The sequence below is a fragment of the Atractosteus spatula genome, chromosome 16 (genome assembly GCF_055471065.1).
Source record: "Atractosteus spatula isolate fAtrSpa1 chromosome 16, fAtrSpa1.hap1, whole genome shotgun sequence".
NCBI classification, from domain to species: Eukaryota; Metazoa; Chordata; class Actinopteri; order Semionotiformes; family Lepisosteidae; genus Atractosteus; species Atractosteus spatula.
Window position 1 is genome coordinate 14082031 of NC_142721.1, and position 12573 is coordinate 14094603.

General features: G+C 52.5%; 1 protein-coding gene across 1 annotated transcript in view; it reads right to left on the reverse strand.

Annotated features, from left to right (window-relative positions):
• Positions 1-12573, reverse strand: part of nr1h3 (nuclear receptor subfamily 1, group H, member 3) — a 26220-nt gene continuing 13647 nt past the window's right edge. The window contains exons 4-11 of the mRNA XM_088934586.1: positions 8681-8911; positions 7810-8076; positions 7049-7257; positions 6092-6271; positions 5557-5656; positions 4838-4951; positions 4451-4545; positions 1-3097 (exon numbers count right to left, since the gene is read on the reverse strand). Of these exons, the coding sequence (XP_088790712.1) occupies positions 2951-3097; positions 4451-4545; positions 4838-4951; positions 5557-5656; positions 6092-6271; positions 7049-7257; positions 7810-8076; positions 8681-8911 (1343 nt within the window). The 3' untranslated portion in view covers positions 1-2950. The remainder of the gene's footprint in view (positions 3098-4450; positions 4546-4837; positions 4952-5556; positions 5657-6091; positions 6272-7048; positions 7258-7809; positions 8077-8680; positions 8912-12573) is intronic.

The following is a 12573-nucleotide window of genomic DNA, read 5'->3' on the forward strand; positions in this document are numbered from 1 at the left end:
TTAGTCTTCATTAGTTCACTTTGTTTACTTTCTTCGAAATCAATCCAGAATTAGAAATAAAGCACAAAAAAAAAAGAACATCTCATATTTACAAGTGGTTTAACATCTTAATAGTTCCATCGTAATTCCTGTGCAAAAAGAAAATGTTAGGTTATGTTTTTCAAATTAAAAACAATATTTTGGCGGAACTATACATTTTTGTAAGCATTTAACTTTATACAGATAAAGCGGAACATAAAAGGATTTAAGGCGTTAAAACAATATTAAAAATATATTTATATTTTTTTGCCTATTTCAACATCTATTGCAGTGTACAAGAGAAGATAGAAAAAATTAATGAAGAATAAAAAAGCTCTAAGCGGACACTTTTAGAAGACTTCAGGGTCATTTGTATTTTATACTTCTGAGCAGATGAGACTACGATGTATGGTGTTTCAGTAGTTTTTCCAATGTTACATCCTGTGCCTTGTTTTCTGTAAGAAATATAGTCTATCCTCCAAACACAGACGGCATTCATTCCTAAGAGGATACCACTTCCCTTCTCCCTGGTGATTTTTTTCCCTACAAACAAGCCAATTTATTACCCATAAAATGTCCAACGATGATCTCTAAACAAATCAATTTAAAGAGAGAAGCTCTCACTCTGCGTGTGAACTGGACGGAACTGGTATGTTACTGGCTGAAACGATGCCCTTACCAGGGAGAGCTTATAAAACATAATTATACATCTATAGATCAGCCCTGCTTTCCCCAGTGAAGCTGTCCAAACCTTTTGCTTTCCAGAAGTGGCTCCCGTTAACTGGTTAATGATCATACAGTTTCATCACGTCTCAAGCAACATGATCCTGATGAATGGCATTTTGTCCAAAATTAGGATCTTTGCCTCTTAAACCTACCCGTCTTTGTCGGTTGTCCATTGACAGGATCGAGATACGGACTTGTAAGCCAGAAAGCAGAAAAAAAGACACAACAGAGAAGAATGCTTCCCCTTCTGCAAGCAGGACAAATCGCAAAGCCCTTCTGTGCTGAATAAGTATAAAACACTCATGACCCAGGTGGAAGCCATCGCTCTGAAGACAGGTTGTTTTGCATTGATCAAGTCTGGCCGAAGCCCTGTGTAACCCGTTCTAAGTAAGTGTTCCCTCTTTTTTCATCCTGTTAATTTTTTTTCTCCCGCACTTCATCTCTTCCCGAGATACGGGAGCCCAGGATCGGCCCAAGGCGGGCGGCAGGCCGTGATTTTGAAACGCTAGCTGCTCTGCCACAGGCCCTCCCCTCGGCAAGCCGCGTGCCATACCGGCGCACGAACAGCAGCCGCCCAACCCCGGATTCACAAGGAGAAGGATTGGCGTGATTTTCAAAGCATTTTTTTTTTTTGCTTTGTTTTTGCTAGTGAGCAAAAAACGAAATTGCTGGGCATCTCCCCCCCCCAACAAGTCACCCAGTCAAAGTTTAAGGGTGCCGATCCAGCAAGAGAAACCCGGGGTGTGGGAAAAGTAGGGTGAAATTTTAAAAAAAGACTGCGCTGAAAAGCTTGCGACAGTTATCGGAGTCTTTTGGGACTTCAGAAATGAAACGTTCAGCTATGAGGGCAGAATTGTGAAAGCGTTCCTGGAAAGAGAAGAGGGAAGTTTTTCAGGGGTGCAAACATCCACTTCAACAGCCATGGGCCAGCACAGTCTGAGTGCTGCACGTGTATCGGGTGAGAAAGAAATTGTGAGTTTCTAGGTTGTGTGCGACAGTAATCCAGTACTGCCATCAGGGCGATAAGGGTGGGAGGAAAGGGCTACACTTTGAATTGTGCCCGCTCCCCCATTATAACAAAAAACATCTTGCCCCTCAAGGAATTTACCAGCTTTTAACGAATGAGCTGGGACTGAAAAAAAGCCCGTTTTAACACATCATGATTTCTCATCTTTGCAGGTCAAGCTCTGAAAGTCATGCATGGGCACATGGGCCTGCCCCCTGTACGCAGCTCACAATGACCTCCGACCTTGCCGGGACCTTTGACCTTACACACTTCTCTAGGTTGGTGTGCCTCTAACCAGTAGGGCACGAACCCCGAGCCTGGACAGGTCTGCACGCCACGTGCCCCCATCCTGCTGTGCATTGGCAATCCCCACAGAGGGTGCAGTCAATCGCGTCACAAGCGGACTGCCTAACAGCAGCCTTGTGCTCAATTAGCAATCACATTTCACGAGAGCAGCACGTCTCTTCTTTTTTAAATCACGATGATCGAAAACGCCATCTAGCAAGTCTGTTAAATGCAACAACAACAACAACAACAACAAAAAAGAAGACCATTACCATACCACCCACTCTTCCAGAACTGCTCCAGGAGAGTTCAAGGGAGCTGAGAAGAGACCTATTCCATGCAGAATGCGAAAATAAGAGTGGAGAGGGGGGTGAGGGAAAAAAAAAAAAACACGACTCACAAATCAACCTCCAAAACGTGCTCTCGGAGGACCCTGCCGCAGTCTACAGCGACGTCGGCACCTGGGAGAAAGCTGCTGAGAGCTCTTTAAGTACAGGCGAGTACTACCTTCCAAATCGCCCCCTGGCTACCCAGTACTTTTGTCAGTCTGCCCAGGCAGAGGGGGGCGACGCTGGTGCTGGCCTTCCACTCCTCTCTGTGCTGCCGATTCGCGCCGCCTGCAGCCAGAAGTGCTTGTTGCTGGTTTAAGGGGAGACTCTCTGTTGACGGCCCCTCCCCCACCAGGGCCCAGCCAGCTTCTGGGGCTCCCATGACGGGCGGACACCCGGGCTGAGGGGTGTACCCTCGCTCAGCGTCCCATCCCCCTTTACCCCTCCTGTTTTCCTCTGGCGTGGGCGCGGGCAGAGTGCGCGGCAGCGGCCAGAGACCGGACAACAGCGCGGGGGCGCGGGGGGGGGCCGGGCAGGAGGGGTGGGGAGGCCGGCCGGCCGCGCGGACGGGCGGGCGGGCGGTTGGTCACTCGTGGACGTCCCAGATCTCGGACAGCAGCGGGGGCAGCTTCTTGTCCTGGAGGCGCAGAGCGAAGACCTGCTCCGAGTGCACGCTGCTGAGGGTCCGCAGGCTCACCAGCTTCATCAGCATGCGGGGAAACATCAGGTGGTCCTGCAGGGGCCAGAAAGGTACAAACCGTCACTACGGTCTGAGCGACAGGCTCGTGGCGGGCGAGAGAATGAAATTGGGAGTCAGTACTGCCATCGGGAGGGGGGGATAGCGTAGGAGGAAAGGGCTACACTTTGAGAAATCCCGACGTGTGCAAGAATGGGTAAAACCAGTCACTCAAATCAATAAGTGAAGCAATCGGGCGTACACAGTTTCCTGCTCCCTGCGAGATTTCCTTACGGGTTGATAAGAAAAAAAAAAAGTCAATGGCCACTTTGCCGGCGTGGGATCGTCGCCAGGGAAACTTCGGAATTCTGCATCTTATCGGGAGGGACGGGGCGAGTCGGAGCCGATCCGAGGAGCATGTCCAACCGCTCTTCCCGTGGATGGGACGCCAGGAGAACAGGACACGTTGGCATTTCCGTAGTGTGAGCTCGCTGCTCCATCACGGTGTCGCCTCTTATCCATTGACAACCCACGGAGAAACAAACAAACATCCATCCGTACGGCTACCCAGCAGGTTCTTACAGGACTGCTCTCAGAAGATCACAAATGTTTTCTACACGTTTCACCTTATTTCTAAGAAATCGGTGCTCTGAATCGATCACGCAGAATGGACAGGTCTTGCATCAGCCCATATTTTAACCGGAGCCTTGCAAGGGCGACTGACCGCACTTCACCTTGCTGCTGCCTCTCAATGCAGTGATGGCCCCTTCTTCCCACCCACAGCTCACATCTGCCCAGAGCCCTCTTATTTTCTTTTATCCGAATGGTGCGACAACGCAATTCTGCGAACTGGAGACTGGAGGGACATGCCAAGTCGGAAACGCAGTGAAGGTTACGGAGACAGAAGAGGATTCTGGCTCCCACTTCTTTTGCATAGACAGCTTTGTGGCGTCTGCCTTTTACAAACGCGTTTGCGACACCGAAATGTTATTTTTTTGCAGAACGCTCCCCCAGGCGCAAGATCATTTAATTCTTTACAGAAAAATCGCCTCAAGCAAACCTCACATAGGAAGGTCATATCCGCAGAGCTGGTGCTGTACTCCTCATCCTGAAATGACTTTTGTCCTGCGTCTTCTGTGCATGATAGCATACGGGTTCGAGAGGACCTACGATTTCTCCTACCTCCCAAGGGCACGCTGGCCTGGTTTGGTCCCTGAACTATCTGGGCTCCCTTGAAACACACGGACAGGCTGCCCGGAGGGGGAACAGTCACGCCTTGGGCCTTGTGCCCCAGTCTCCTGGGATAAATTCCGGCTAGTCACGCCCTTGGCCAGGATAGGCGGCTCTTCTGCTATTCCGACCAAGGACGGGCAGAGCAAATAAAAAAAAAAAACGCTGGCGGCCACTTACGTTGGGTCTCTTTATCCTGATGTACGAATGAAGTGCGTCTACGTAGGGCTGCTGCAGCCTCTCCACCAAATCGTGGTCTTGGACATTCGGCCGGTCTGGAAAAATGAAAGGGATGCCTTTAAGAACAAACAAGGGAGGCTTCATCTCAGAAGAATAGTCAGATCTGTGCTTTTGCCATGTTTGGTGGATCTGAATGCTGGCGAGGGTCAGTGATCAGTATTAGGGTTATCGCCGAGCTGGGGTTAACATGAGGGTTATGACCGGCCTAAGACTAGGGTTAAGGCCACTGTTAAGAGTCACAGTAAGGTGTGGCCGGTCTTAGTCCTAGGACTCGGGCCAGACTAAGGCTAGAGGAAGGAAATCAAAACATATTCCAAGTGCTCATACCCGCAGAGAAGATGTTGATTGCGATAAGCAGCGCGTATTCTGCTTCGTCGAGGTGCAGGTCATTCATCCCCTTGGAGAACTCGAAAATGGGGTTGATGAACTCAAACTGTAGGCCTGGGAACAGACCGGGACAAGACCGATCAACGTGTCGGAATTCAGAACTCGGACAGGGAGAGTGGATCAGCATAAAGCCACTACCCACACGCCCGACGGACGATTCTTTCATTTTTGAATAACCATACAGGACAAGCCCCCCCAAAAAATCTTTCCACACACCTATATAGAGGCTCACACAGACTCTACATTTTGCAGGGGATTAACTAGAAGGGACACCCCAAAGCCTATTAATCTGGGTAGATAAAGGAATGAGCTACTGACACAAAAGTGCAGCGTGAAATTAAAGTGCAGGGCAGCAGTGAGAAGGACCGCCTGGCACTCTGGATTTGAAACTGGATGGTTGTGGGTTCGAATCTCAGAGGAGATACTGCTGTTGTACCCTTCAGCAAGGTAAGGAAAATTCACACCTGCAAATAAGAGGTGCTTTGGACAAAAGCATAAACCAAATGAAATATTCTGAAATAAGAAGTCTTCTACAGGACTGAGTGCCCCTGGTTTCTGTAGCCTTGAGCAGACAGAGTGCCCCTAACAGGGATGCAGAGTGCAGGGGCATCACAGATTAACCCCACGAATAAACCTGGCAAAGAAAAAACCACTTTAACCTGCTTTCGCAAAATCCTCCTTGTTGTAACTGAAGTCTTTCAGAAAGGTGATGCTCTCGATGGCTGGGTTGTACCTCCTGGAGGTCTCCAGGAGCATGATCTGCAAGACGAATCGGATTTTAATAGACGGGAAGGGAACCAGAGGAACAGCTCCCATTCCAGGAGACACAGAGCTAAACAAGCCCTCCCCTGCCAGCACACTCTTCCATCCTTTCCATACTGCTTGAGCAGCTAAATCTTTGAACATCTTCTCACCTGTATCTCCATCAAATACCCCACATTGACAGTGCTATCTTTCTGTGGAGCTTCATCCTCTCACACAATCCTACAATCTTTAAAACAGTGCCCTTTCTTCCAAGGCAAACAATGTTACAATCCACAGCCCAAGGTGGCTAAGGAATGCATTACTTTTCTTCATAGTTTTTAGACAAAAGCTGAAGCAGCGTTAATGGCTAAAAACTCCTATTCGGTTCATAGAGGGCTTCAGCTCTTGCAGGCTATGGTGGCCTCTCCCAGAACGAGCCCTGGCGCGTACCTCGATGGTGGAGGTCTTCAGCAGAGCGATCTGGTCCTCCCGGGTCAGCTCCAGGAAGCCCGGCAGCTGCTTGGCGAAGTCCACGATCTCCTGCACCGACATGATGGCCAGCTCGGTGAAGTGGGCGAAGCGCTGCTGGCGCACCTCGCGGTTCAGCGGGTCTTGGTTCTGGGGCCACGGCTGTCCCGGGACACGCAAGAACAATGGGGTCAGAGGCCGAGATGCACGAGGGGGGGGGAATTGAAAGCTTGAGAGAACGAGACCCCATGTCTCGTGATGCTTGTCCAACAGCGACTGGACAACATAATCTTTGTGTCACTGCAGAAGCTACTGTCAAGTGCCAAACGTTTCAAAATCTGAATTTAGGAGTCCCTACAGGCAATTCATTTTGTTTATTACTGTAACATAAGGCACTTGATTCTCCTTTGTCCATCTCTAAAAACAGTGGAAAACTGTTTTTAGAATATGTTGCTCTGAATGCATCCACACACAGCACTGCTAAATGAAGGTTTTGCAGATGCTTTTTTAGGAGCTTCTTCCTATACAAGAGCTGCTGGAGCGAGTTGTGTGACGTCACGGACCCTGATCTCAAGCCCTCTGGTGCCAGCAGGTGATTGGCACGTTCGATAGGACCGAGCTCCCCCCTCCACCTCCCCGAGCTCTCCTGTAGGATCCAGGAGGCTGCAGACCCAACCCATTCGGAAGCTCGTACAATCATCTAGGTGGTGCTACACAGTGGCGGTGGTAGTGGGATTCCCTTTACTTTTAGTAAAGTGCTTTGAACCAAGCGTCCAGAAAAATCGTTATATAAGTGTAATGATGATGATTATTATAAGTAAACTGCAACAGAGCACCGGATCTGAACCTCATGGAGATGCATGGGAAATGGGGTTTCTATTGAAAGCTTCTCACAACTCCCATGATCAGCCAGACCCCCCTCCCCCCCCACGTACTCACCGTGACTTTGGGCCGGTCGATGAAGGATCGCTTGTTGCACTGCTTCTGCACGGCCACAAGCTTCTCGATCATCTCCAGCTGCTCCGGGGCCAGCTTGGGGGGCTCCGTCCAGGGGGCGGGGGCCTGCGGGACGGCGGCCGTGCGGACCGTCTCGTCCTCGTGCTGCTTCTTCATCTTCTTCAGCCGGATCTGCTCCTCGGACAGCACGCCTGCGTTCCACAAGGAGGTCAAACAGGCGACGAGTGATGACCTGAGCCATCGGGGCAGTAAACGGCTCTCAAAGCGACCGAGAATCCACTCCCTGCCTCTCCGTGGCCCTCCTGTTGCCCCCCAGCCCCTTCCAGTCCATCCACTCCCACTGGCCCCCAGCCCCTCCCAGTCCATCCACTCCCACTGGCCCCCAGCCCCTCCCAGTCTTCTCCAGCCCCTCCCATTGTCCCCAGTCTGCACCAGCACCTCACAGCCTCCACACTCCAACTGCACCCCCTCAGCTCCACCCAGTCTGCTACAGCCCCTCCCACTGCCCCCAGCCCGCTCCAGCCCCTCCCACTTCCCCCAGCTCCTCCCAGCCTGCTCCAACCCCCCCACCCCAGCTCCAGCCCCTCCCACTGCTGCCCAGTCCCTCCTATCCTGCCCTCCAGCTCCCCCCACTACCCCCAGTCCCTCCTATCCTGCCCTCCAGCCCCCCCCCCGCCCCAGCCCCTCCCAGCCTGCTCCAGCCCCTCCCACTGCCCCCAGCCCCTCCCAGCCTGCCCACTCACACTGCTCCAGCATGCCCGCCTCACGACACTTGCGCAGGCGGCACTCCTGGCACTTGCGGCGCATGTACATGTCCATCTCGCACTTGCCGCCGTTCTTGCAGGCGTACTGCGCGCTCTTGATCACACTGCGGCGGAAGAAGCCCTTGCAGCCCTCGCAGCTCAGCACGTTGTAGTGGAAGCCCGAGGCCTTGTCGCCGCACACGCTGCACACCTCGTTCCCCAGCATCTTGGGGGCAGGGCCCTTCTTCCTCTTCACCGGCTGCTGCTCTGCTCGGGGGGGGGGGGGGGGGGGGAGAGAAACTCAGTCCACACCTGCTCTTGAGAAAGAGGAGGAGTCTTTCCCCAGCGTCTCCCGTTACTTGTGCGCGACGTTACTTCTGACATCGAAAGAGTAATAGAATCCTTACTGTACGCAGTAAGTTTACACACTCAAGGTAAAAAAAACTGTGAATGAAAATTTAACATTACCCCCCCCCCCCACCAAAGTCTTTTTTAAAAAGCAAACTTACAGTCACAAGTGACTTGCAGAAGGGAGAAATAAGCAAGAAATTACATTAATGAGCGTCTAATGAGCGCTGTGAAGGAAAACATGACCTCTGGTAAGAAGTAATCCATAACTTTCACAAGTTACTTAAATGTGTAACGGATTTTTCTTAACCCTAACCTTTTCAAGTTGAATTCTTGTTTTATACGTTTTGGAAGTCCTTTGCCCTCGGGTCGTTCCTGGTGCGCTCAGCTCTACGCACTGCGACACAGGGGAGAGCACAAGGCGCGGACAGACGACGCAGAGGACAGACGCTACCCCTCCTGCAGCCCAGCCCAAAGGCAAACCCTGCAGCAGCCCATGGCTTGCAGGCTGCAGGCCACCTACCTGGGCTCGCCGCCAGCGCGTCGGCAGCCGCGTCCATGGGCAGCTGGCAGCTCAGGTCCGGGGTGCCCGGCTCGCTCTTGTGGCCCCGAGTGGGCGGCCCGGGGCGAGGGGGGGGCAGCCCGATATGCTGGGGGTCATGGCCGCCCTCGGTCACCAGGCTGCTGCTCGTCTCCTCCGCGCTGCTACAGTCCAGGAGCAGCTCTGGCGATGGGGGAAACGCTCTGCCATCGCCTGCAACAGGGGACATGGGGGGGGTGCTGAGAACAGGCATGGCGCTCGACACTGGGAAGGGTCCGGCCCTGCGCCAGAGGACTGGGGACGGGGGACGGCGCGAGAGGACAGAGGACGGCGGAAATGGTCCGGCGGGAGGTGACAGGGGGATGGCGGGAACGGTCCGGCCCGGCGCGAGAGGACAGGGGATGGCAGGGACGGTCCAGAGCGAGGGGACTGGGGGACGGTCCAGCCCGGCGCGAAAGGACAGGGGGAAAGGGGGACGTGGCTCCGGCCTGGCGCGAGAGGACAGGGGGACGGCAGGGACGGTCCAGAGCGAGGGGACAGGGGGACGTGGCTCCGGCCCGGCGCAAGGGGACAGGGGGAAACGGGAACAGCGGGAACAGTCCAGAGCGAAGGGACAGAGGGACGGTCCAGCCCGGCGCGAGAGGACAGGGGGAAAGGGGGACGTGGCTCCGGCCTGGCGCGAGGAGGAATGCTCACCTCGTCAATAGGTGACAGATTGGAGGACCGAGGACAGAAAAAAAGAGTGAGACCTCCAGAACCACAGCACTGGGAGAAAAAACTACAACCACACAAAACCCAACGGAGGACCAACCTGCTAAACCAGGGCTGCGCAGCTTTCCCCAGAATCCTGTGTGAACCAGGGTACGAGCCCGTGCCTCCCCCAGAGAAACAGCCGCACAGCTGTCTGGTCACAAAAACATGACTTCTCCAAAAGAAGAAATATGGACACTCACTTAAAATACCCATATATACCAGTACTACACTCTACCCAACGAGTCTGGAGGCAGTTCTAGGAGAAAGAGTACTTACAAAGAGCGAACCACAGAGGAAGAGAGACATCCTTCGAGAGAAAACAGCACTTGGATATGGCGTTTAACCTCATGTGAGCAAAGAAACAACCAAAACAAAGCACCTCCTAGCCCTCCTGGCTGTTTACTGACTCCGGGCCAAGGCAGGCCTCCTCGGTGCTGACTCACAGTCACATGCAGCTCCTTTCACAGAAGCTCCTAGACAGCACTGGGGAAAAGGTCAGTGAGAGCAGCTCTGAGCAGAGCCCCACAGGCCAGCAGGCCCTGCTCCCCCCTCCTCTGGCCCGTCCGGGGGCAGAGAAGCCCAACGCCGGCACGCTGGGGTCTCGGCTCAGGAGCACGGCGATTCTGTGACCGTGCCCGACAAGCCAGCTACCCCTCCCACCCCTCCCTTCACCTCCGTTAACTCGTGCTGCGCTTTCGAATCATTAAGTTTGCAGGTGACACCACTATAATAGGACTGATCAGTGATGATGACGAGTCCACTTACAGGGATGAAGTCGTACAGCTGCTTACGACTTGAAATCTCATTATAAACTTCACAGCAGGACAAGAGGTGGTGTCATAGCAATAACCTGGACTTGAACGTAAAGAAAATGAAAGAGCTAATAGTGGACTTTCGGAGACATAGGCCACACACTCACAGCCCACTCAGTATTGATGGAACGGAAGTGGAAACAGTCACCAGCTTTAGGTTTTTGGGAATTCACATCTCTAAAGATCTAACCTGGACTGTGAACATGGACTCTATCTTGAAGAAGGCTCAGCAGCGCCTTTATTTCTTGAGGTGCCTCAAGCGATGGGGGATGCCAGTACATGTGTTGGTGAACTTCTACCGCTGCACCATCGAGAGCATCCTCACCAACGGGATCACCGTGTGGTATGGCAACACCTCTTCGCGAGAAAGAAAGGCACTGCAGAGAATGGTCAATATGGCCCGGAAGATCATCGGCTGCGGTCTCACCGAGATTAAACAGCTCTATGAGGACCGCTGCCGTGGTAGAATTCTGGCCATCACAGAGGACAGTCACCACCCCGGGCATGAGCTCTTCACCCCACTGCCCTCAGGCAAGAGATATAAGAGCATACGGACACTTACCACTAGATCTTCAATAGCTTCTATCCACAAGCAGTGAGACAGGCGAGCACATTTAGCCATCCCCCTCAGACCACACCTACACCATCACCATCTACCTCTTTATGATTTCTTATCTATTGCACATCTCCAGTCATTGTTTACACGTCTGTATTGTTTACATTCAAACTGTCTACACGTTTACTTGTACATTGTCTACTGTTTGTTTGTATATTGTCCTGATGTACTGTCTGCACTTTGTTTTGTTTTTTTACACTTGTTTTACAATCGAGAGACTTTCTGTCAGTAAGAATTCCATTGTACCAGTACCGGTTACATATGGCAATAAAGTTCAAGTTCAAGAATGTGAGAACAGGCTGCAGGAGACAGGGGGCAGTTCGGCCCACCTTGCTTCAATCTAAAATAATCGGTCAGCCGTGACTTAATGGCGCCGCAGAGGTTTGGGCCTCAAACTTGTGGCTGGGAATCCTGTTCCAAATCTATTCCAGGTACCTGACAGGCCTCTGTCACAGGATAAACAGACTGGCTGGTTACCAACGTGAGGAAGCCATTCGGACGCCTCTTGCTCCTTCAGTGGGGTTAGTTAATCAAATGACAGGAAGATCTCATCCAGCCACTTCCTGGGAGCAGCCAGGGAACCGGCTTCCACCATGCGGGTGGGTAGCTTGTTCCATACTGTCCCCGCTCTTTAGAGCCAATCTCTTGTTCTCTGTACTGAACGCATTCCCCTTCGATTTCCCGCTGTGATCCCACGTCCTTCTTTGACTACCGAGGCCAAAGCTGCCCCTCTGGGCCGAGCCCGCCTGCGCCCCTTGGGAATACCAGCAGGAGGTGCACGTCGCGCGGTCTTTCGCTGATCCAGACAGCAGCCGGGCTCGGCCGGCGTGCCGGAGAGACAAAAAACCGCCGCGTCCCCAGCCAGCCCCACGCTCTCTCACATACTGCAAAATGTTTGCTTACCTCATGTCAGCCCTCCCCTCTCCTCCTTTGTCCAAACTACGCGCCCCGGAATGGACAGCCAGCGCGGGGGGGGGGGGGGGGGGGGCTCCCCTTGGGCCGGCGCAGCGATTGGACATTTCAAGAACAAACGCAGCTTTGTGAACGAGCCCTCAGCGGTGCCCAGGCTTAAATGGCAGGACAAGAAAAAAGTTTCCCGTTTTAAGAGGGGAATTTTCCTTGCTCTCACAGGTGCAAGCCACAGAAAGACAAGGAAAACCCCGTCCAGCCTGAACTCTCAAAACAGGAAGCGGTTAAGCTCGTGTCGATGCACAACAAACTTGGCAGCGTGTGGCGCAGTGGGTGTCCGACGACATCAACCCCTCTGGCTGCCAAAATGCAGTCGCTCCTGTCCGCCACCAGGTGGCGACAGCGCCAAACAAGGACAAGAGGTCAGCGAGGCACTTCAAAGACCACATGCAAAATACTTTATTGCTGAAGTTTCGTGTACCTTCATTGCTAGCCACTCAGTTAAACCAGTGAACTCGACTGTGAAGAACTGCAGGTGCCTGTCCAAAAAGGAGTATTCCAAACCTTTATGAATAAGAAGAATTTATTCAACCTGGTACAAACTGCCAGGCATGTTTCTTAAACTGTTATCTAAAGGATAACTAGTGTCAGCCCACTGTACTGTCCACCTGGAGTTTGAAAATTCAGAATGATAGGGACTGCTGGAGCAGAACTCATCTCAAAATCTCATACAACAAACGTACAATACTTATGCGTATCTAATATAGTCACAATTCTAGCGCTCT